Source organism: Hippocampus guttulatus, chromosome 9 (assembly GCF_054856545.1).
Source record: "Hippocampus guttulatus isolate MCC_2025c chromosome 9, RoL_Hgut_1.0, whole genome shotgun sequence".
In the NCBI taxonomy this organism is placed as follows: domain Eukaryota; kingdom Metazoa; phylum Chordata; class Actinopteri; order Syngnathiformes; family Syngnathidae; genus Hippocampus; species Hippocampus guttulatus.
Genome location: NC_141269.1, coordinates 22,874,470 through 22,894,634, shown reverse-complemented (window position 1 = coordinate 22,894,634; position 20,165 = coordinate 22,874,470). Strand labels below are relative to the sequence as shown.

Here is a 20,165-nt window from a genome sequence, read left to right as displayed (position 1 = left end):
GTACTTTCTGAATCACGCCTCAAGGGCGCCATCCGCAGGATCTCAAAAGAACAACCAGCTAATAATCATGTTGATGTCGATGAAAAAGGTTCCCATCCCATCCCAAATTAGTTTCGTTTTGTAATCATTTCCAGATAGGGACTCTCACCGCCGTCATCTTTGATTTTTAGTGATTACTAATGTTGATCATAAAAATTAATTCAGACATAAAAATGTAGATGGTGAATACCTAGCAATTATGTGATTATTGTTCAAAGGTGAGTGCTAATCCAAATGATTTGTTTGTCTTAACTGGGGTCTGTACTTTAAGATAAGAAAAGAAAGAAAACCATAGTCTCGCAATGGAGAAATTCCCAATTCACAGCAGCTAAGTTATGAAAGGAAGAAGTCGAACAACAAAATATAGGAGCCGCTGGAAAGGCAGCCACTCTCGCGGCGCCATTTTGAAGTCAAAATAACAAAAATAACACAACACAACACATAGGACACAGACAGTCGTGCAATCTTCACCAATTTTCTGCATTTACTTTGTTGTCTGAAGCAGTTATAGATGAAAGAGAGGATCAAAGTGTCCTTTCATCAGTGGATCAGAGACGTCATGCTGAAAATGTGCACACGTCTGCTACAAGCTAAGTTTTGAAAGCAAACACGAAGCTGTAGCGTCCATTGATGAAAAGAGATTTGTTAACTTCTCCTGTCCCACGTAATCCGCTTCAAACTCCAAGCCGCGACTCCCAGTTCCACATCCGCATCGGCGCTCCGCGCTAACGCTCCTTTCTTCTCATCGTCGGCTCCTCAAGACTTACATCCATCCAGCCGCAGACCGTTCAACAGCACCGATCTCTCCGCTGAACAAAGCGGGGCTGTGAAAAATGCTGCCCATTACAGGCGCAAGACACAAGCACCCCGGGACTGTCCAGCAACGACAGTCAAATGGCGCCGACATTCCTCCCAGTCAATAACAGTGCTGGTATACCCATGCTGCCGAGAAGGCGCAACCACCAAGCACAGAGTCTCCTCCTTGATGAATGTCGTGGCCAAAAAATGCTGAAAAAAGTCCACATCAGGTCCACACAACGTAACAACAAACACAAAGTGACAAAACCAACACAAAAACAAAAAAAAGCAAGGCTCATGAGAGCACTTGCCGACGGCTGCCTACTCGGGCGCCATCTCGACTTCTGAACAACAAACTGGACTGGTCTACAAACACGGACACCCTGATTAGGAAAGGACAGACTCAGGAAACTGAGGTCTTTTGGGGTTCAGGGGTCACTCCTTAAGACTTTCTATAACTCGGTGGTGGCCTCTGCCATCCATTATGGCATTGTCTGCTGGTCAGGCAGCATCTTTAAGTGGCATTCTGTAAAAAATGGGAAATATATGACTGGAATATCCATCCGTCCATCCTTGCCAGTGGTGGGTGAGTTTTGGACCTGGGCCTTCAGTAGGTATTGATTTGTCTAATCCACGTTTTAATAACACCATAACGTCATAAGAGTATCTAACCCCTCTCGAGAGGACTGGTACCAGAGCCAAAATTGTGCATGGAGGTGAGCCAGAATATACTGTATCTCGTCGGAACCTCTCTACCTCTTACACAGCTCGTGCTCCTCCCGTGCCAGAGAGGTGACATTCCATGTCCCTCGAGGTAGCTTCTGTCGCCGGGGAATCGGCCCACCAAGGTCCCTGCCATTTGCCGTTGCGCCACTCACAGGGCACCTGGCCCCTTTGGCCTCCCACAGGTGTTGAGCCCATGGGAGGGCGGCCCTTTGTTGGCTTTTCGGGCTGTGCCCGGCTGGTCCCCATGGGTGCAGGTCTGGCCACCAGACGCTTGGCAATGAGGCACACCTCCAGACCTGGCTCCACAAGGGGACCTCGGTGACCCGTGGCCAGGGAAGGGAAAATATGGATCAATAATTTTACTCATCATTAGAGGTATCTGAGCCATGCTTTGTCATGTCCCTCACTTTGGACCTGTTCGCAGGGGCGACCTTGCCAGGAGCATAAAAGCCCCAGAGTGTCATGTTTCGGTTTGTGACCAACAGCTGGCACTGTGGGGCTTTTCCATGCAGCTGCACACCTGTTGGTCGTTAGGTAATTAGTGGCTTTAAAAGGACTCCCAGCCGACTACTCATGGTCGGGTCATTGTTGCTCTTTGCTGCTGTCATGTTTGTGTGTTTGTCATGTTTAGGTCACGTTTCTGTTATTGATAGTTTTGAGTAGTGATGGGACGATGATACCTCAAGGAGTGTATTGACCCACTTCACAAACTGTGTCAGCACTGTATTGACACTGTGTTGGTGACCCAATAGTGACCCCTGCAGTAGTTATAAAATCATTGCAGGTAAAGAAATTACTTCTTTGTGTAAATGCTAAACTGAGTTGGTATGTAAAATATAGCAAATTTGAGTTACAATTCAGATTTTTAACTTGTGTCGAAAATATTTGTTAAATCATGTGAAATAAAAGACAAAAAAGTCTCCAGTTTATGAATTTATTATTGAGTAACAAAGGTTTTTGGAGTGTCTTTGCTCCGAGGCGATTTCTCCTCTTTCACCAGCTCTCCAGCCTCAGAAAATACTCTTTCACATATTTCAAATGACGATAGTGAGCAGAGAGTTTTAAATGAAAGTTGATGTGGATATGTTTGCTGGTTCCATTTACAATATTGTAAAGGGTCTTGGTTTCTGGGTGTGTTTGCTTCTGACTGGCAGCGTTGGACTTCAATTATGGAGGATCTCGCAATTATAAGATAAAATGAATAAAGCAACTGTAAGGCTCTTTCACTGACTATCATATGTATAACAGGTCATTCACTTGATAAACTGATAAAGTGGGTGCAATAGGCCACCGTAAAAAAAAAAAAAAGTATATAACAGTAAACAATGCTCAAAGGAGAAAAAGATTTACCAAAAATTATTCCACACTGGGGAAAACTTCTGAGAACGATCCATAATTTCGCAAAACTCCAGCCAACAAACCCACGACATGTTGATACAGTTTGTGTCCTTGTAAACACACTTTGGCGCAGCACATTCAAACGATTTAGTTCCTGTATTGGTCACGTGATTCTTTCTTAAAGCAATACATGCACCAATACGGGGTTTCACTCTTGAGCTCTCGGCACTGTGCTGACGCACAAGTGTCGCTCGTCCCATCACTAGTTTTGAGCTTCAGTTATGGTTTTTGTCTGATACTTTGGACTTTGTTTGTTTAGGATTTAGTGTTCTGTGTTTTATAAATACAATTTGTCAAGTTCACCCTGCTCCTCCCTCCTGCCTGCTTTTTGGGGTCCACCACCACTTTGCAAACGTGACACAGAGAACTTAGCTCCTAGGATCATTGGGACACACAAGCCCCCCTCCATCACGGTCAGGTGACGGTTCATAACTTATAAATAATGAATTTTTTCTCTCTCTCTCTCTCTCTCCATATATATAAAATGCATTTTAATTTCATCATTTACTTTATTTTTCAAGTAAAAACCTGTGTCACCAACCCGTTATGACCGGAAAAAGATAAGCATTGAGTTAAAATTTATGAGATAATATCTAATTTCACATTTGGACATGAAACTGTGGTATTATTTCCCTCACAAGTGTTACTTCTCTTCAAACCCAAAGTGAGAAAAGGGAACTGCCACTGATGGATAGATAGTGCGGTGGCAGCTGGATGAAGCCAACACCCTCTTCTTGAAGGCATTGAGGTGAAACTGTCAGTACTTACATAACATTTAGCAACATCAAAATCACCAACATACCAGTAATCATCTCTCAACATGCCTCAAAGTGATGCCGTGAAAGTAGGACTGCTTCCATTAACCATAAGAAAACACAAATTCTAAAAAAAAAAAGAGTAAACTCATAAGTAAAATCACATTCACTAATGCCAAAGTTAATGAAATGTACTGATACTACACACCGAATGTGTTTCAGGAGTGAACAAAACACATCCTCTGAGGTGAACTGCTTGTCTCTCTAACCACAGCCTACAAAGATGAGACATGCCCTTCAATATTTTTTCCTTTAGTTTGTACATGGCAAATGTTGGCTGATGAATACAACAAGGAGGAGGCATTCATGTGACAAAAATGATTAGTTTTATTCTAATCTCTTAGCAAAGAAAAAAACATCAGCAGAACATATTGAGCTGTTTTGGATAACATTTGAATGTTCAAAATGAACAGTAGCAATAGCCTGGTATACAGCACAATGTATAACACCAACCTAACACTAATACATTTCTGAAACCTGCCTCCTACTGTATGATATACACTCAAAACACACCACATAGTCCGTCCTTTCATTTCTAGTTCCACTAGCTACATTGAAAAGTAAATCTGCATCGTCATTTGTCACCCAATTGTGTGTGTAATGTGGGCCCCGAATGGGATGGTAGCTATTTCATTTCCAATCGGTGCTCCCCGCGGACTATGTGTGACGAGAACTCGTAACGGTCTCGACTGCGATGGCCACACACATTGCACTCAAGCGGGTTGCGGAAGCCGTGGCAGCCCATGTGGATAGTAAACATGACGTAGTCAAGAAAGATCACCTTGCAGTGGCTGCAGGAGTACAAGGCCCCAGGCATCCCCCCAGCTTCTCCGTCAGCCCGCACCACCTGCAAAGCTTCCAAGGGTGACAAGGGAACGGGCTGAGAGTGTGGGATCCCGTTCTGATGGTTCAGACCACCCAGTAAGTGGCCTAAGCTATACATGATAGGAGATCCCTGGAAGCCATCAGGGTTGAACGCATCCATGCCAGGAGGTTGCTGGGGGGTGTGAGGTAGACCTGGCAGGGGCATGATTGTCTTGTGGCCGTTGGTGAGGCCAACAGGACTGATGTTATTGCGGTTTAACAGAACAGGGTATGGCCTTTGGGAGTGAGCCGGGTCACTGTCAGGGCCTGAACGCATTAATGGCTGCTGGCAGTGCACCTCAGGCCCCGGGGAGCCTAAAGGAGGGTCCTGTTGGTGAACTGTGTTTCTGTTCAAGCTCAGGTCCAGACAGACACCATTATCACCTAGATCAGCACAACAAAAACAAAGCATGTTCAAGTCAGGGAGGGGGAGGCATTTGTTTCACATCATGCCATACTTGGACCAAAGAAGTACATGCTGAGAGCAGAACTGCAAGCAGACATGTCTGAAAAATAAATAAATAAATAAATAAATAGGGAATCCTCAAGGGTCCACATGAGGTTTGAGCAGATGGGAAAGATACCCAGCGTCAGCTCAACAAAAGAGGACCTCACACAGAAAAGAGAGCACACAAGGTTCGCAGGTCAAAATATTTAAGAATCCAGAGGAAGCAGTTGTGCTTGGAGGCAGAGAGAGGATAGAGAGCTGATAGGAAACAGACAACTCAGACAAGGGCCTCAATTGCAGCTGTGCTACAGACAGAGAGGCACCTGCTCACGTTTCTTGCCTCCCGCCTTTTTCTCTCCCTGCGGTTGAAGTCATTACTTTGCTTTCCCCCCTGTGGTTGTCATATTGAAAGATCGCACTTCATTTGTCAACCCGATGAAGACATTTGGAGGTGTTGTGGCCAAAACTCTCATGCATGCAGGCAGCTTTAAACTCGATTGTGCAACCCTGCGTTTTGTGCAACAAAGGAGAGCAAGCAACCCAAAAGGGTTGTGTGAGTATAAACATACAAGCTTTCCAGGTCAGCCATTTACTGAAATTGTGATCATTTGATTTTCAAGAATAACTCATGTGTTCCATGAAATCGAAACATACCAAGCTAGTAAGTCAACACATTCATTAACTTTTTTCCCTTTGCACTGATTTACACTCATCTGTAGATGGTTACCGGTACCCACCTATGACACAGTTGGTGCTGAGAATTGAGGGAAGCTGAGACAACTCTGTGGGGCTCCTGGCAAGACACGGAGGCCGGCAACAGACAGGCAAACAAACAAGTAGCTCAGACAAAAAAAAAAAAAGAAAAAAAAATTTAAATGCTGTAAAAGCTCACTAAAAACGACATTTTATGGCCAAAGCACGTGGCTGTTAGGAACTGAAAGGGGAAATCATACAATAATAAAAGAAATAATAAAACAAATAATTAAAATTGAATTTCATTAATGTGGTCCAGTCCAACTTTTGATTAATTTAACGATTGGACCACTCGATGTAGCTCATTACCCATGTCCAAGAGTGTAGCGTAAAGGCACACGTAAAAGCACAAATATCACATGACAGTAGATTTTAAAAAGAGAACCTCATAGCGTAGCGTTAAGTGTTGAAACTAATTTAAAGAAACCGGCTGGCAGGTAGACATTAAATGGAAATGTGTCATATCCATTTTTTAAAAGTCAGTCGGTGTGGAAAGCATCTCACTGCAAAAATTGTATTGTTTGTTAGTTGTGAAGAGGGTACTTACCTGTAAACTTCTGCGGCATGGAACTCTTGCGTTTGGCTACATTTGTGGCGAGCCTGTCAAGTAGCAGAGCACGCTCGGTGCCCATCTGAGTCCTTGATGGGTGACTCGCGTCTGCCTCACAGAATCAGAGCAAGAAGCTTAGTGATAGAATAGAGTAAGAACTAAAAGCAGGAAATGAATAAAGTTGTTTTTTTAAGAGACACAAAAAAATGAAATAAAATAATGAAACGTTGTGTACAAATATCCACTTTCCTGCCTACCTTGGATGTAAAAATCGAGCGAATCACACCTCAGCAGCTTGAGGCAAAGGAAGTACAAGATATTGATGTAAGATCAAAAGTTATTTTGACCTTACTTCCTGGTGCATGCATGCTTTACCAACGCAGGATGAGGATGTACTTCCTCACCACTAATACACTATCAGGCGTAAACGTACGACATTTGGTGACCACAGTAGGCACAAAACTGTCTGTGTGGTGCTGTGTGCTCCTATTAGAATGCAAAGGCATTTTGTTGGTTTGCGGGAGCTGCATGAAACATTTGCCCTACATAACTAGCTCCCCTGTGCGACTGCAGGGAGGGGAAGTGGTCTCTTAAGCAGCAGGTCACCACACCACAGCATACATAACCTATTTTGCTGTAATGAAGGGTTAGCAGCTATAAAATGAAATCATTTACCAGCCTGTAAAAACAAGATATACAGCATAATCAATAAGAGCTTTATGCTAGGTGCAGTTATTGTTTGACTCAGCTTATGGCACTGCGAGTGTGTTGTCTACAGCAGGGGTCCCCAACCTTTTTTGTCTCACGGACCAGTTTAATGTTAGACAATATTTTCAGGGACCGGCCTTTAAAGACCTGATAAATAAAAACAAAATAATATGATATGACCGGCATAAAAAGTGTGGTATTTTCGAAACAATAATAAACACGAATCACGACACGAAGAACGTCCTATCTGGCCGCAACACGCTCTGGTCGCTATGGTAATGTTTACTTGTGCCTTCAAAATAAGATAAACCGCAAATACAACGTGCATGAAAAATATGACTCACCATCGCCGCATATTCTGCAGATTGGGCTTGGTGCGTGGGAATCTCCCGTTGTGATCAATCTGTATTTTAAGTAGGACTCCTGTCACTGTCTATTAAATGTACCCTTCTTTTTCTTGAAAGTCGTAGGCTCCTCCTCTGTCTCCTGGCTGGGCCTTTCCCCCTTCCCAAAGACCTTTGTTTTTTACTCATTTTGCTAGCTCCTGGGTTTCATTTTTGAGGGAACCGATCACGTGACTGAGAAGCGTGCCTTCGCCTGCGTCAAGAGTAACATATTGTACACGGATGTAACAGACGATCCGGTAATTTTTCAAAAATAAAAAAATCTTTCGGATTCCGAAATGAATAAAACGGAAGTGATGTATGTTATGTGTACTGTCTCTGTGCGGCCCGGTACCGAATGACCCATGGACAGGTACCGGTCCGCGGCCCAGGGGTTGGGGACCTCTGGTCTACAGTGACGTGAAGTACCTTTGGATGGAGGAGGATATCTATTGAGATGGACTATAAATGCACAATAGCTTCTCACCTTTCTCAGCAGGTGCTTTAGAGTGAACGTACACATGGCACCTCTCTCTGTGCTCTTCGAGGGAGCTGCGCTGCTTGTAACTGCGACTGCAGAGGTTGCACTTGAAGGGCTTCTCTACTGTGGGCAGGACATTTAAACTCAGGGATAAGGGTTTTTTTTCCCTCCCAACATAAACAGCACTCAAACCCAAACCGGAACAGGACACAAACGGTATAGAAAATGGATGACTAAAAAATGGAGAGTATATTTGCAGAAACCAAACATTTCCTGAAAGCCGTTGATGCGCAACATACCAGAAGGTGAAGCACATGAAGTGAAAGTGATAGTTTTCAGAGGTGAATGAGTTACAGTCATGTGTGATGTGTGTAATTATGCAAAGCGGGTTTTTACTGGAAAAGCTGTGCAGCCGCAGCAGAAATCATGCGTGCGGGTTTAACACAAGGCAAGACACAGGTGCATACAGTGTCAGTGCACAGCAGTCTCTCAACTGAGTGTGTATGTGGCTGGCTGGTACCAGAATGGGTGCGCAGGTGCCCGCTCAGGGCGTCACGTCGGCGGCAAGCATAGCTGCACATGGGACATTTGAAAGGCTTCTCCCCAGAGTGGAGTTTGATGTGGCGAAGCAGATTTCCTTTCTGAGTAAAGGAAGCTCCACACTGAGCACAGTGGAATGGTCTCTCACCTGGGAGGGATGAAAGCCATTAAATATTTTCTGGAATTTTTGTGTGTATATTTCTTTTTTTTTTTTAACTGTGCATACATTTAAACGACTGTGGACCTCTATTGAATACCACACACAGGTGATTTGTTTGGAACATACTTAAGTGAAGCCTTCTGATGTTTTTCAGTAACCAAACTTCTTCTGGCCAGATGGCAACACTTCACGTCTTCCTTTTATGACTGTTTATGACTTGCAAAAAAACCCTATCAATAGCCCACCATCTTTGAAAAGGGAACAAAGCACCATCCACAGTCATTGTCAGAAACTCTCAAAATGTTTTCTCACTATATATATATATATATATATATATAGTGAGAAAACATTTTGAGAGTTTCTGACAATGACTATATATATATACTGTATATATATACACACACAAATATATCTCCATATATATATATATATATATATATATACAGTATATATATATATATATATATACACAAATATATCTCCATCCATCCATCTTCTGAACCGCTTCATCCTCACTAGGGTCGCGGGGGGTGCTGGAGCCTATTCCAGCTGTCTTCGGGCAGTAGGCGGGGGACACCCTGAACAGGTTGCCAGCCAATTGCAGGGCACACAGAGACAAACAACCATCCACACCAGGGGTGCCCATTACGTCGATCCTGATCTACCGGTAGAGCTAAGACAGGTCCCAAGTAGATCCGAGGAGTGTCGAGGAGAAAAAAACAAACAACCATTTGTGTGTCTTTGTACATGTTAGTAATATTTTTTTGTGTTAATGTACACTGCACTCTAATCATCCTATCAGTCTCATTTTCACAAAAAAGAAAAAAAAATTAAAATAAAATAAAGCAGGTAAATCTTGAATTTACAGTGGCACGTGATTACGTCACCGGAAGTTGTTAGCGCTCAGCAATCTGCAATTGCAGCTTGTGATCAGAGCTGTTGCGCTCTATCTTTTATCGTCATTATTCTCATTCGGAGTTTGCTTCGTGTAGAATTCACCGTGGGCAAGGGCAAAGAATAGGAATTTAGGAGGGCCCAGGGAAGCACTTTAAAACGGTACGTGTGAGCTACGATCGTTAACAGGCTGCAAAAGTGCATCGCATGCCTCAGTTTCAGGCTGTTTCTCATCATGGCGTGCATGTGTGTGTGTGTGTGTGTGTGTGTGCGCGCGCGTGCGCGCGCGTGCCGGTATGGGTAGATCCCGGGAGGTTAGTTGATCGAAAAGTAGATCTTCGGTCCAAAAAGTTTGGGCACCCCTGATCCACACCCACACTCACACTCACACCGAGGGACAATTTAGAGAGTTCAATCGGCCTGCCAAGCATGTTTCTGGAATGTGGGAGGAAACCGGACTACACTGAGAAAACCCACGCAGACCCGGGGAGAACATGCAAACTCCACACAGGGAGGCCGGAGCTGGAATTGAATACCTCTGCACTGTGAAGTCCACGTGCTAACCACTGGACGAAGATGGGAGACAAAGTTATCGTGCGCCTACCAATAATTTATTCATAAATCACATACTTGGAAATGTTATGATCTGGCGGACTTTAACGCTGCTCAGTTTATGTTGAAAACAAATACTGTAATAACATGCTTATTTTGTTCAGAGGCTCTTCCAACACAGAATTAGCTACTATGAACTGAACATCTATGTTTCGAAAAACAAAAGCCAGAGCAAATACGAAACAGAGATGTATCTCAGTTGAAGAAGTCAATTTTGATTGTGTATTGAAATTGTGTAACTCAATTACAAGTTTTCAAAAGCATGTACGAAGGCAAGGAGAGCAATAGTTATAAAAAGGTCGTGTCGTTATGTAATCATTACTAAATTATGGACACATTATTTGTCTATGTATGGACAACTGCCGGTATATGTACGCATCTATGAAAATATATATGACGAGTAGTAATTGTAGATATGTGCATTTGTATGTACAGTACATTAAATGGGTGGGTATATGTGTGTCTATGTACTGTATATATACACATATATGCAACATGTGTGCGTATGCATGTACCACATCATGATAGTCTGATCGTTTGATATTATGTATAAAGGGTCGACACTAAAGCTTTGCTTTCAGTCTAGACCTTTTCGTCTTTGTTTGACTTATATGTGGATTTTGTTTTGAAGGCTAATTTGATTTGACCAAATAAAGGAAAGTTAATTGTATCTCATTTTTCACCCCCTTGCAAGACCTATAAAACGCCGCTAGGTGGGTACCACAGCTGTAACACACCCTTTCCTGCTTCCTCTACATTTGCCTGTCAGGCACCCTCAAAGGTTGAGAAGTTTTACTTTATTCAAGGTCAAAGAAGAGGACAGTTTCTCTTTCTGCTTTTATGACATTGAAATGTTTCTTATGTAAAATTTTATGAAGGCAACTCACAATTCACTTAACATCACTTTGAGAACATTCATTCTTAAATAGGGGCAATTTGTATGTCAACCAGCATCATGAAACTGTATTTGTTTATTGTAATATATCCATATTTATTTATTGTACATATTTATTAGCAAAAAGGATAGATCAGCCATGATCCTGAGTTCGTTAATGTAGGACTTGAAAGCATGTTCATGGTCGAAGATACAGTATTCTATGATGTAGTGGAAGAGTAGATATTTCCCACGTTAAAACAAAGGTTGGGTGCAAACCAACTTTTTGACCCACTTTGCACAAAACACTATCTACTGAAGGTGTCAACAGAGTGATGATTGCACAAGGTTGATGTATGATGTGAGGTGTTGATCGGGTTCCTGTGCTTACCCGTGTGGCTGCGTTTGTGCACCAGCAGTACGTTGATGCTGACGCAGGACAAGCCGCAGATGTCGCAGTTAAGCTTCCCCATTGACTGCATGTGGGGAGTCATGGCTCCTGCCATGTAAGTTCTCTCTGAAGCGGGCCCTGCTGAGGCATCCTGCAGAGCTGCACTGTCGTAAAGTGAATAATCCACCATCGACAAGTCCTCCGGTTCAGTCGCAGAATCTCTTTCTTCATAATTTTCATCATCGTCCTCTGTCCTGTCACCATCATCTCCTTCCTCCATTCCTTCCTCAGTAACACCCTCTTTTTCCTCCTTTGGCAAAACGGCTTTTGCTTTCTCAGTGTCGAGATATGCCTCATTGTTTCCAGTCTCTTCATCCTCGACCATAATCATATCTACTTAAGGATAAAACAAAGAAGGGACAATGAATACCTGATGTATTATTTTTGAGGTTATATTTACTCTCTATGATTATAAGATACGATTTGATCAAAAAAGATTTACAAAATGCACAATCAATGGTTACAGAATGTGTACATTTGCAGTTGTTACTTTTAGTTTAAATTCTAGCATGTCTCCGTGGCTAAAGGAAGAACTTGGGCAGATCACAACAAGTTAGGAGATGTGTGCTGAAGATTGGGGGAAGGCATCTTCCGTGGATACACATAAATTAGAAACAGGATAGGTGAAAAATTCTACAGGGAATTCCATTCCTTGTGGGTGTTCTTTTTTTCCTGAAGAAACACTGAAACCAGCAAGTAAATAAACCTTGTCGTTAAATCATTCTTTATGCAGGTTCTGCCCACATGCTGAAACACTGACATGTCCTCAGGCGTCATTTGCATGACCTCTCTTTAAGACCTTGCGTGTCAACCAACCACCAGTGAATTCAGGTCCATCCAAAAACCACACCGTGGTCTCGGCAGCGACAAACAATGAGCTGACAAGCGTCCCCTCGCACGGTGGGAAATGTTCAGAGGTGCAATGGAAACTTTGCACATACAGAGACCTGATTTAGTGTGCTGGCTTGAAGCACATTAAACCACACGTATGATGCAGATGTACTGCAGAGCAGGGCTTTGGAGAATCTTGTAAGAATCAAGTGAAGCAGGCAGATGAAACATCACATAAATTTGAAAAAAATGAAGACATACAAACATTTGCACAATTATAATAGCCTTTGGACAATAACATCCATCCAACCATCCTTTTTTTTTTCCACCGCTCATCCGGGGTCGGGTCGCGGGGGCAGCAGCTTTAGGAGGGAAGACCAGACTTCCCTCTCCCCAGGCACTTCTTCTAGCTCTTCCTGGCGGATTCCGAGGCGTTCCCAGGCCAGCTGGGTGACATCGTCTCTCCAGCGTGTCCTGGGTCGTCCCCGGGGTCTCCTGCCAGTGGGACATGCCCGGAACACCTCACCAGGGAGGCGTCCAGGAGGCATCCTAATTAGATGCCCGAGCCACCTCATCTGGCTCCTCTCGATGTGGAGGAGAAGCGGCTCTACTCTGAGCCCCTCCCGGATGACCGAGCTTCTCACCTTATCTCTAAGGGAGAGCCCGGACACCCTGCGGAGAAAACTCATTTCGGCCGCTTGTATCCGGGATCTCGTTCTTTCGGTCACGACCCATAGCTCATGACCATAGATGAGGGTTGGGACATACTGTAGATCGACCGGTAAATTGAGAGCTTCGCCCTTTCGCTCAGCTCCTTCTTTACCACAACAGACCGATACAACGTCCGCATCACAGCAGACGCTGCACCGATCCGCCTGTTGATCTCTCACTCCCTCCTGCCCTCACTCGTGAACAAGACCCCAAGATATTTAAACTCCTCCACTTGGGGCAAGATCTCCTCCCCGACCCGGAGAGGGCACTCCACCCTTTTCCGACTGAGGACCATGGTTTCAGATTTGGAGGTGCTGATCTTCATCCCAACCACTTCACACTCAGCTGCGAAACATTCCAGTGAGAGTTGGAGAGCCCTGCTTGAAGGAGCCAACAGTACCACATCATCTGCAAAAAGCAGAGATGCAATACTGAGGCCACCAAAACGGACCCCCTCAACGCTTCGGCTGCGCCTAGAAATTCTGTCCATAAAGGTGATGAACAGAATCGGCGACAAAGGGCAGCCTTGGCGGAGTCCAACCCTCACTGGAAACGATTCCGACTTATTGCCAGCAATGCGAACCAAACTCTGACATCGGCAGTATTGGGACCGAACAGCCCGTATCAGGGGGCTCGGTACCCCATACTCCCGAAGCACCTCCCACAGAACTCCCTGAGGGACACGGTCAAACGCCTTCTCCAAGTCCACAAAACACATGTAGACTGGTTGGGCGAGTTCCCACGTACCCTCAAGGACCCTGCTAAGGGTGTAGAGCTGGTCCACAGTTCCACGGCCGGGACGAAAACCACACTGCTCCTCCTCAATCTGAGGCTCGACTTCCTGACGGACCCTCCTCTCTAGCACCCCTGAATAGACCTTACCAGGGAGGCTGAGGAGTGTGATCCCTCTGTAGTTGGAACACACCCTCCGGTCCCCCCTTTTTAAAAAGAGGGACCACCACCCCGGTCTGCCAATCCAAAGGCACTCTCCCCAATGACCACACGATGTTGCAGAGGCGTGTCAACCAGGACAGCCCCACAACATCCAGAGCCTTGAGGAACTCCGGGCGGATCTCATCCACCCCTGGGGCCTTGCCACCGAGGAGCTTTTTAACTACATCGGTGACTTCAACCACAGAGATAGGAGAGCCCACCTCAGGGTCCTCAGACTCTGCTTCCTCCAAGGAAGGCGTGTTAGTGGAGTTGAGGAGGCCTTCGAAGTACTCTGCCCACCGGTTCACAACGTCCCAAGTCTAAGTCAGCAGCGCCTCATCCCCACTGTACACAGTGTTAGTGGTGCACTGCTTCCCCCTCCTGAGACGTCGGATGGTGGACCAGAATTTCCTCGAAGCCGTCCGGAAGTCGGCTTCCATGGCCTCACCGAACTCTTCCCATGCTTCCCATCCCCGGGTTTTTGCCTCGGCGATCACCGAAGCTGCGTTCCGCTTTGCCAGTCGTATCCCGTCAGCTGCCTCTGGGGTCCCACAGGCCATAAAGGCCAGATAGGACTCCTTCTTCAGCTTGACGGCATCCCTTACTGCTGGTGTCCACCAGCGAGTACGGGGGTTGCCGCCACGACAGGCACCGACCACCTTACGTCCACAACTCAGATTGGCCGCTTCAACAATAGAGGCACGGAACATGGTCCATTCGGACTCAATGTCCCCTGCATCCCCCGTGACATGGGAAAAGCTCTGCCGGAGGTGGGAGTTGAAACTACTTCTGACAGGGGATTCCGCCAGACGCTCCCAACAAACCCTCACAATACGTTTGGGTCTGCCAGGACGGACCGGCATCTTCCCCCACCATCGGAGCCTACTCACCACCAGCTGGTGATCAGTTGACAGCTCCGCCCCTCTCTTCACCCGAGTGTCCAAAACATGCGGCCGCAAATCCGATGATACAACCACAGAGTCAATCGTCGAACTGCGGCCTCGGGTGTCCTGGTGCCAAGTGCACATATGGACACCCTTATGTTTGAACAAGGTGTTCGTTATGGACAATCCGTGACGAGCCCAGAAGTCCAATAACAAAACACCACTCGAGTTCTGATCGGGGGGGGCGGGGGGCGTTCCTCCCAATCACGCCCTTCCAGTTCTCACTGTCATTGCCCACGTGAGCATTGAAGTCCCCCAGCAGAACAAGGGAGTCCCCAGCCGGAATACTCTCCAGCACACCCTCCAAGGACTCCAAAAAGTGTGGGTACGCTGAGCTGCTGTTTGGTGCATATGCACAAACAACGGTCAGGACCCGTCCCCCCACCCGAAGGCGGAGGGAGGCAACCCTCTCGTCTACCGGTGTGAACCCCAATGTACAGGCACTGAGCCGGGGGGCAATGAGTATGCCCACACCTGCTCTGCGCCTCTCACCGTGAGCAACTCCAGAGTGGAAGAGAGTCCAACCCCTCTCGAGAGAACTGGTACCAGAACCCAGGCTGTGTGTGGAGGCAAGTCCGACTATATCCAGTCGGAACTTCTCTGCCTCACACACCAGCTCGGGCTCCTTCCCTGCCAGAGAGGTGACATTCCACGTCCCTAGAGCTAGCTTCTGCAGCCGAGGGTCGGACCGCCAGGGTCCCCGCCTTTGGCTGCTGCCCAGCTCACATTGCACCCGACCCCTTTGGCCCCTCCCATGGGTGGTGAGCCCATGAGAAGGGGGACCCACGTTGCCTCTTCGGGCTGAGCCCGGCCGGGCCCCACAGGTGTAGGCCCGGCCACCAGGCGCTCGCCAACGAGCCCCACCTCCAGGCCTGGCTCCAGAGTGGGGCCCCCGTGACCCGCGTCCGGGCAAGGGAAACCTAGATCCATTAATTTCAATCATCATAAGGGGTCTTTGAGCCGTGCTTTGTCTGGTCCCTCACCTAGAACCTGTTTGCCATGGGTGACCCTGCCAGGGGCATAAAGCCCCAGACAACTTAGCTCCTAGGATCATTGGGACACACAAACCCCTCCACCACGGTAAGGTGATGGCTCACGGAGGAGGGACAATAACATAATAATAATAATAATAATAATAATAATGTCACTCAAGTGTAGCCTTTTATCTTTACCATTATCATTTAGGAATGACAAACATTTTATTCAGAATACTTCTCTAAACTTTCACTATCGTGGTGGAGGGGTTTGTGTGCCCTAATGAGCCTAGAATCTAAGTTGTCTGGGTCTTTATGGCCCTGGCAGGGTCACACATGGCAAAAAAGGTCCAGATGAGGGACCAGACGAAGAACTGCTCGAAGACACACCATGACGAATGGGCCTCGCCTCTGGAGACAGGCCTAGAGGTGGTGCTCGATATCGAGTGCCTGGTGGCTGGGCCTCCACCAATGGGTCCCGGCCAGGAACAACCCAAAGAGGCAACGTGAGTCCCATTGAGTCACTCCCTGTGGGAGGGGCCAAGCGGGTGCATTGAGAACCGGGTGGCTGCCGAAGTGACTTGGCGGTCCTATCCCGGGCAACATAAGCTGGCTTTAGGGATGTGAAATGTCACCTCTTTGGCAGGGAAGTTCCTACAAGATATCTTCAAGAGAGGTTGCAGTCCATTACATTCTGAAGTTGCCCACGGTGAGATGCACTGAGCAGGTATGCTCATATTTCCCCTGGCTCCATGCCAGTACACTGGTGTTTACCCCGGTGGATGAAAGGGGAGCATCCCTCTGGCTTTGGGGCACGAGTCCTGACTGTTGTTTGATCCTATGCACGGAACATCTATTCAGAATACGCACCCTTTTTGGAGTTGTTAGTGGAGGTGCTGGAGATCACTCCAACTTGGCGATCTCTCATTCTGCCGGGTGACTTCATTGCTCATGTGAATTAGAGTGACACCTGGAAGGGCTTGATTGGGAAGAAGGAACCCCACCTACCAACACCTGAGCGATGTTCTGTTATTGGACTTCTGTGCTCAGAAACAGCATGTACAGTCATAAGGGCATCCACATAGGACACCCTACAGGCCGCAGTTTGATGATTGACTTTGTGATCGTGTCATCGAACTCACAGCCACGTCTTGATGCTCGGGTGAATAGAGGAACAGAGCTGTCAGCAATCACCATCTTGTGGTGCGTTGGCTCCAATAGCGCGGGAAGATGCCGGTCTGACCCGGCAGACCCAAATGGAGCAAATGACAGCACACACTTTCATTCACTTGAATGGACCGGGCGAGGTATGCACCGCTAGGAAGAATATTTACCACAAGCTTCACTATTTTATCCACAGGAGCATATGAAATGGTAAAAATGGTTAAGTATTGTTGTAAAACACAATATGTGTACTGTTTATAACTGTACGCTATTGACTTGGTGGCGGTTGGCAGTGTCTCATCACCAGAAAATGGGAGTGAGTTTGAGATGGTGTTTCTTATCACATCGCTTAAAGAAACACTACATCTGTGGGCCAATCAGACGGCAGTGACGTCATGGCCCTCTACGGCCTGCGTTCTAGAACCAGGTTGAAAAAGGTTCTGAGAAACAGTGCCTTTTTTACAGCCCAGCCTCGAAAAAAAATTATGTGAAAGCAACTACAGACCAGGGGTAGAACTTTCCAGGAACTGTACAAAATCTTCCCATTTTGTAACTCTTAACAAAAAAAAAAACAAAAACAAGGGAAAAAAATGAAGCGATGATGCCCTAGAACAGAGATTCTCAAAAGTGGGTCGGGATTCAATAGCAGGCCGTGGACAGATAGTAAGTCATTTTTTAGAACAGTTTTGAGGTGGACCAAGGTCCTACGTAGAACATAGAATATTGGATCAGGAAATTGTAGTACGAGTCACTAGCTATTCTGAAAAACAAATACAGTGCAGTTTAGCTTTAGCTAGCAATATGTCAAACTCATCTGAAACTGCAATTAAAACTGTAACATACAGTAAATGTATTTTCAGACGCAATTTTCATCCATCCACCCATTATCTGAACCGCTTAATCCTCACGAGTTTCGCGGGTGTGCTGCAGCCTATCCCAGCTGTCTTCGGGAAGCAGGTGACTTTTAAACCCTGAACTGGTTGCCAGCCAATTGCAGGGCTTGCCTCAGTGTTCTTAACTTTTATGAAATGAGTCACAACTTTGCAACAATAGGAAGAGGCTGGTCTCAGCGTGGCAACAATTGAGAACCAGTGCTCCAGAGCAGAGCAAATCATGGATCAAACCAAACTAGATGTGACGTTATGACGTGCGCAAGTGCAGCTGCTAACGAAGTGAATTAATTGAAGCAAAGAAGATACAGGCATCACCTAATTGTATAAAGTGTTTGTCTACAAAAAACATATGAGATGATATGGCCCACCTTTGGTGCACTGCATTCCATTCCCTGCAAATGAGATATCCCTTTCTTCCTCCTCCAGTGGCTTCACATTTGCATTAGCAATGAAATCGTCTGGGAAAGAAGCAAAGCATTTTAAGAGGTTTTGCTGTAATTTTTGGTGTGATCAAAATAATAATCCCCATGATGTGATTCGTCAAATTGCCTCAGACATAGGTGCTGTGCAATTACAAATGACAAGCTGTTATCACCCTCTGTCCCATTTGTAAATTCCTTACAAAGATTTAAAATGTCATGTGTCGCAGCAGGATTCTAACGGTACCATAGAGATGGAACAAGACACTCACCAATCCCATTTCCAATTGTGGGTACAAATACAGGATTCTTGTCTGTGTTCATGATGGTGTTCAGTATAAAAGGAGTCTCTTTGTTAGACAAAGGATAGAAAGGTGGTAAGAAAGCATGAACAGAGGTTTATTTTAAGCATAACCAGAATTGCACAAGTTCACGGTTGATTACTCGACCCTGTCATTACATTTAGCCTGATGTGAGAGATGTTCATTGCACGTGTATTTCCTGCCATGTTTGCACAAGTGTAAAAGAACTTTCCACTCCAAGACACCAACATTTGCAAAAAATAAATGATTATTCCACCCTCCTACTTATGAAAACTAACATTTATCTTGTAAATTTCATTTCAACCTGATTTACATCCATGATTAAAAATACAATATCAAAAGAAAAACGTTGTATTCACTAACCTTACAATTGTCACTGATACTTTGCATTGTGAGACACCATAAATGTACAGGCAAAAATACTTTGCTAAACCAAAGGCTCAGATGCATGGTGACAATTTATTTGTATAATCATGAAAAATCTTAATCTTACTTTTTTTGTTTAACACATTAATAAATCCAATTCATCCAAAAATAAACGTACCTGATTACCCGTTTTGTGCTTTGCACTTGAAGATCTGCTCACTCTGCAAGATTTCACTTGACACCAGATTCTGTGAATAAGGAATACAAGCAAAGTCACCAAGAAGGGTTTTGGAGAGATCACTTAAAGGAACAGACCTAATTTCAAACAAGGAGGAGCAACAACAATGATGCAAATTCAAAATGCACCAGTTGCCAGTCTTTCGAGGACCAAATGACTTTTTCTACAACTTGAATCGGAACATTTAAAGCTTTATATTGAAGCATGATGTTTATGACTGAATGAAATAATACTGATCATGATATCAAATCATTCTAACTCTGATAATGATATCAAATCTAACCATGCGGTCCTTTTATTTCAAGGATCCACTACGCCATCTTGTGGCTAAAATAAACTTTCACCAATCTCCACAATATGGAAGCTACATCAAGATACTCAATTGGGGAAACATTTCACATTTGACTACCACTGAGAGACAGTCATTATATGGTAAATTATCAATTAGAAAACAATTATGAAAACTACAAACAATGTAAAACTAAAGCACACAGGCAGGTTTTGGGCTGATATATTCAAGGTGAAAGCACATTTGGCTCAATGACAAGCATTATTTCGAAATAAGTGGCAGGCAATATTTATTAGCTGAACTAAGCAAGTGTACATGAAGTGCCTGGCGCATCAGATTGAACAAAACACAGTGAAGCACCCACCTGAGTTGTAAGGCTTGGCGGGCGCCCATTGGCCACCTTGGCAACCAGCCACCCGCTTGAGGAAAAAAAAAATGCATACACACACACAAAGGCAGTACAACCCATGCAAGGTTTCCATGGTAAAAGAGAGGCAATGGAACAGAGGGAGGTGGGTGGGGGGGGGGGGCGTTATGATGCAAATTATCCAAATCTTGTTCAAAACCTTGAAGCGAAGGTTGAAGG

At 45.3% G+C, this 20,165-nt stretch overlaps 1 protein-coding gene across 5 annotated transcripts; it reads right to left on the bottom strand.

Moving 5' to 3' along the window:
- Positions 1–4,085: 4,085 nt before the first annotated feature.
- LOC147200778 (zinc finger protein Aiolos-like) lies at positions 4,086–19,331 on the bottom strand. Of its 5 annotated transcripts, none has more exons than XM_086121128.1 (8): positions 19,231–19,331; positions 18,636–18,713; positions 18,313–18,402; positions 11,435–11,830; positions 8,484–8,651; positions 7,970–8,086; positions 6,389–6,499; positions 4,086–5,024 (listed from the first exon to the last, which is right to left on the bottom strand). In XM_086121128.1, the coding sequence occupies exons 2-8, from the start codon at positions 18,685–18,687 to the stop codon at positions 4,402–4,404; spliced, it is 1,557 nt and encodes a 518-aa protein (XP_085977254.1). In that variant the 5' UTR covers positions 18,688–18,713; positions 19,231–19,331; the 3' UTR covers positions 4,086–4,401. The 5 variants fall into 5 exon arrangements, with proteins under 5 accessions (XP_085977254.1, XP_085977255.1, XP_085977258.1 ...); XM_086121129.1 differs by having other exon boundaries at positions 11,435–11,827; XM_086121132.1 differs by lacking the exon at positions 8,484–8,651.
- Positions 19,332–20,165: the final 834 nt, after the last annotated feature.